Source organism: Priapulus caudatus, unplaced genomic scaffold (genome assembly GCF_000485595.1).
Source record: "Priapulus caudatus unplaced genomic scaffold, Priapulus_caudatus-5.0.1 Scaffold661, whole genome shotgun sequence".
NCBI lineage: Eukaryota > Metazoa > Priapulida > Priapulimorpha > Priapulimorphida > Priapulidae > Priapulus > Priapulus caudatus.
Window position 1 is genome coordinate 141,713 of NW_014577722.1, and position 5,420 is coordinate 147,132.

Consider the following 5,420-nt stretch of genomic DNA (forward strand, 5'->3'; position numbering starts at 1 on the left):
TTCGTTTTCACATTTTCGGGCAAACGCCAATTATCAGTAAAGAAATTGGGTCACAGGTCAAAGGCAGTGGGGGAAAAGCCACATCAGACATTTCTGAGGACATGGCCTAATGGTCAGAGTGAAAAACTTTTTTGTGTTCAGTGCTCACCTACCATTTTTATCATTATTGAAAGGACAATAAAATGTGCTTTCCGCTGACATGCAAAGAGTAGTGTCTGATAACCTTTTGACCCTCAAGAGGAAAGGTCAACATGGATTTGTTGACTGTTAACAAAGGACTGAACTGCTTTTGCTATTAGAACCCACTCCCCCCCCCTCATCACCACCACTACGCTCGGCGCTCAACGCATATTCATGATAACATGTAAATATAGTGAAGTCATTAAAGTTACACAGCTGTATCTTTATTACTGTACTACCGGTATAGCAAAGCCTATCATAGATTTTACATCTGTATTAAGGCCCGTCTCCACACACGCGGCACGGCATGGAACGCCACGGAAACGGCGTCGTTCACCCCTACCTGCAAAGTTCAAATCTATTATATCTTATGGCACAGTCTCCACTGACACGCGCACGGCGCCAGCCCGGTTTCACGCAACGGCGAAAGATCAAATGAGTTTGACTTTTGCCGGCTGACGTGACGGCGAAAAGACAATTGAACCAATCAACGCGATTGTTTTTATCACGTGTTTGCTCACGCTACCATCAGCCAATGGACAACAAGCACATGTATGCATAATTTCTGATCACTGAACCAGAGTGAACACAATTCGCTCAGCTACAATGCGCGAAATAACAATGTATTTTTTTTCAGCACATTGGCGCTGCATTTTGCTGTGTCGTGTCGTGCCGCGTGTGTGGAGACATAGCTTTAGTAGTATCCTAGATATATGCTCTGGGCGCGAACACGGTGGCGGGAGGGCGCACTTGATTCGGTTGCCAGTGAGTTTATCAGAAGAATACCCGGCTACAGTACACGTCAGTTGAGCGCTGTCGCTCTGCGGCACTTGTTGGTAATTAATTAAACTATTCGTGATTCAATAAACTCAAAATTCACGGGGGATTATAGCTAAGACGTGTTTATAACTTATAAGTATCTAGATTTCTAGAAATGTAGCTGAATTCGTTCACGAGATATGAGAGTTAATACACTTTCATGCCGCCTATATCGTAATAGCGTATGCGCGTGGGGGGTGGGGCGGGGTTAACAGCTGTATACAATGCGCCCAGTACGTATACAGGCGGGCGCGGTTCGAACATTTAATTATATGTAATTCACTTCTAAAGAATATCTACATTGGGCACCCCCTCTAATATTTATAGTACTGCCATAGGCTACAACTGTGGCAGGTTTGATGCTTTTGTCAGCTCTGTAACGATCATGAAGCTAAGCGACCTGACTAAGTTTGGAACCCCTGTATATATACTTTGTATATGTTCTAAGCTAATCCGGGGGTCTAAAGTGTAAACTAGAATAGGGTCGTCATTTTTGGGTGTGAACGATGGCTGAAATCTATCTCATTTGTGCATGTGTGTGAAGTTGTATGAAAATGCATGTTAATCAATTTTAATCCTTCTAATTTTATTCTACAATTAAACCCCAGTGCTATGCTGCATAGATGGAATGTAGAGGTTGTTGATGAGTATATAAATGTTACACATTTCATTAAGATTTTTGTTGTATTGATAGTCAGTAAAATGCCACTAACCGGAAACTGGAAATTCCGGTGTTCATGAGCTTGGCACTTTTTACCTCCGCCAGGGGCATGGCGGGGGTTATGTTTTCACCGGCGAGTTTTTGAGTGTTGGTTTGTGTGTTTGTGTGTTACCATGCACGTTTCAGTTCACTTCCGCTAGGTGCGCTGGCTGTAGACTTACAACACGCAACCACAGGTTAAGGGGCAACCACAGTCCTCCCCCACCTGCACGCTCGCACTAATCCGGATCCAATTAATATTTTAATTAATTAATTAATTAATTTTTCCACTTAATTTAATTAATTAAAGGAGGAAGGAGAGAAGGAGGGAGAGAAGGAGGGAGAGAAGGGAGATGGTGGAGGAGGAGGGGGAGAAGGGAGAAGGGGATAAGGAGGGGGAGAAGGAAGCTGGTGGAAGAGGAGGGGGAGAAAGGAGAAGGTGGTGGAGGAGGGGGAGAAGCTGGTGGAGAAGGAGCAAGGAGAGAAGGAGGGGGAGAAGGGAGCTGGTGGAGAAGGAGGGGGAGAAGGGTGAAGAGGATAAGGAGGGGGAGAAGGAAGCTGGTGGAAGAGGAGGGGGAGAAAGGAGAAGGTAGTGGAGGAGGGGGAGAAGCTGGTGGAGAAAGAGGAGAGGAGAAGGGAGAAGGTGTTGGAGAAGGAAGAGGGGGAGAAGCTGGTGGAGAAGGAGGAGGAGAAGAGAGAAGGTGGTGGAGAAGGAGGGGAGAAGCTGGTGGAGAAGGAGGAGGGGAAGAAGGGCGATTTTAGTGGATTTGGTTTCAACACCAAAAAAATATAATTTAATTTAAATTTAATTTAAATTCATTTAAATTAATTAATTTAATTTACTTAATTTTTTGCACAGGTTCAGCTGTCTAACCCTATTTTCTTCTCACCTGGTAACTCGATATTCATTACCAGTCACGTACTGCATGTACAAAAATTCAGTGGAACCGCAACAAGTGCGCCCTGTGCCTGACCGATTGTCCGACAGAGAAAAAAGATTCGCATTCCCTGGCGCGCCCACGCGGATGTCTACACCTATGTCACACACACACACACGCACGCACACACACACACACACACACACGCACACACACGTATGTCTACACCTATGCACGCATGCGCGAACGAACGCACGCACGCACGCACACGTGTATGTCGACACCTACGCATGGATGCACGAACGCATACACACCCGCACACACGTCTACACCTATGCACGCACGCACACACGCACGCACGCACGCACGCACACACGCACACACGTGTATGATGCGCACGCACACACGTGTATGATGCGCATGCACACGTCGACTCCTACGTGTTTCACGATGAAGGAGTCGAAGGAGAAGCGGCTTTCGAAGGAGTTCACGTGCAAGCTGCCGCTGGAGAGGCAGAACAGCGGAGGAGTCGGGGACCAAACGGTGCGTCCGTGCAGGAGAGTGAGAGAGAGAGAGCGAGAGAGAGAGAGAAAGAGAGAGCGAGAGAGAGTGAAAGAGCGAGAGAGAGAGAGGGCGAGAGAGGGAGAGTGTGAAGGGGAGGGAGGGAGAGTGTGTGAGAGGGAGGGAGGGAGAGCGTGTGTAGAGTCATATACAGTAGACGTTCTACAGATTTCTTCGCATCTCGAACCCTATATAGGACGTACAGAAGTTGCATACTGCAAGCATGCCGTGCCGCGTGTGTGGAGACGGGCCTTAATACAGATGTAAAATCTATGATAGGCTTTGCTATACCGGTAGTACAGTAATAAAGATACAGCTGTGTAACTTTAATGACTTCACTATATTTACATGTTATCATGAATATGCGTTGAGCGCGAGCGTAGTGGTGGTGATGAGGGGGGGGAGAGTGGGTTCTAATAGCAAAAGCAGTTCAGTCCTTTGTTAACAGTCAACAAATCCATGTTGACCTTTCCTCTTGAGGGTCAAAAGGTTATCAGACACTTACTCTTTGCATGTCAGCGGAAAGCACATTTTATTGTCCTTTCAATAAAGTGATAAAAATGGTAGGTGAGCACTGAAACAAAAAAGTTTTTCACTCTGACCATTAGGCCATGTCCTCAGAAATGTCTGATGTGGCTTTTCCCCCACTGCCCTTTGACCTGTGACCCAATTTCTTACTGATAATGGGTTTCCGAAATGTGAAAACCGAAATGTGAAAACCGAACCGAACCGTGAAGTTGTGATTCGTAGCACCCCTAGTACTAGTACTACTACAGGCTTTCAGATTTGAAAAGTACAGGAGGACTACTAATCACTCCCCTAGGACACCATAGGGGGTATTTTCACGCTCCATAATCACACCCTTAAGAGGCATGATGGAGAGCTCCACTAAAAAAGCAGAAAACCACTTCTCGCCACGTATAGTAGAAAACGAGCAGGTAACTTGTGGCTACCGTATAGGTACCTGTATTTGGATGCTGTTGTTTAGTTGTATTTATATATATATATAAACCAGAGGGTAGTAACCAGACCTGTACCTCTGCCATACGTTCAGTCACTTACACACCACAAATTGTTGTGTGTTGCTAACCTTTTTGTACCCCCCTACATTGAGAACTCTATGGAGCGCTATTCAAACGTAATAGACATACTTTTGGTGCGCGATTTCAACCACTTTTATGAGGCGTGATGATGCGCGCACCATGGCACAATTTTGGGTGTGCGGTGGAGCGCGAGCGCGATCGCGCCCCTTAAAAATGAAAGCCTGCTACTACTACTAACTACAGACTATAGTACTACTACTACTAAGTACTACTAAGTATAATACTACTAGTACTACTACTACTGCTCATAGGGTCTATGTTCCCAGGGTAGTGCCGGAACGTACCCTGGGTACGGTCCGGTATACCGGAACTTACCCTAGTAACTATCTGATATCATAATATGGATATGGTTAGGGTTAGGGATAGGGTTAGAGTAGGCGAGGTACGGTCCGGCATATTAGATAGTACCAGGGTACGATTATTAGTACCCTGGGGGACATAGACCGTCTCAGCACTACTACTAGTACTACTACTACTACGTACTAGTACTAGTTGTGTGTGACATTATAATATAACTTAGATTTAGTGGTGGTACTGGTAGTGTTATACCTGCGGCTAACCGTACTCTGACCTCAGCATCACTTAAAAGTTCCAACGCTCGTGTCAAAAGCATGTCACTAAACTCAGCCATCCATTTTCCTTCATTTGGGACTAGGCCTACATCTTCATTGGCTCTGTGAAGCAAGAGGGCCTTGGATCCCGAAAGTGCACCCTGTTTACTCTCCCAGTTAGCAGTGTCATCTTTTAAAATTTGCGTTAATTCCTTTTTTAACGATTCGTACGTTTCACAATCAGCCTGGGGTAGCAGTTTATTGAGTTCAATTACTCCCCGATCACGGTTTAGTTTCTGCGTCGAACACAAATGCGAAATAACATCCATGTTTTAACGATTACGCATGCTGGTGATGAGTACATATCCCTAGATTCATAGAATTTTTCCCGGATCTTTATTTTTAAATATTAACGTCACAGCATATAAATTAACACTGATAAAGTTATAGTTTTATTTAAAAACTTGTAGGAAACGTGTTTGTATATATATATATATATATATGTGTGTGTGTTTGTGTGCGTGCGTGCGTGTGTATATATATGTGTGTGCGTGCGTGCGTGCGTGTATATAAATGTGTGTGCATGCGTGCGTGCGTGTGGTCCGTGCGTGCGTGCGTGCGTGCGTGT

The 5,420-nt window shown here is 45.2% G+C and overlaps 1 protein-coding gene across 1 annotated transcript in view; it reads right to left on the bottom strand.

Moving 5' to 3' along the window:
* Nucleotides 1-5,138, bottom strand: part of LOC106812561 — a 20,211-nt gene extending 15,073 nt beyond the window's left edge. The window contains exon 1 of the mRNA XM_014816461.1: nucleotides 4,791-5,138. Coding sequence (XP_014671947.1) covers nucleotides 4,791-5,121 — 331 coding nt within the window. The 5' untranslated portion in view covers nucleotides 5,122-5,138. The remainder of the gene's footprint in view (nucleotides 1-4,790) is intronic.
* Nucleotides 5,139-5,420: the final 282 nt, after the last annotated feature.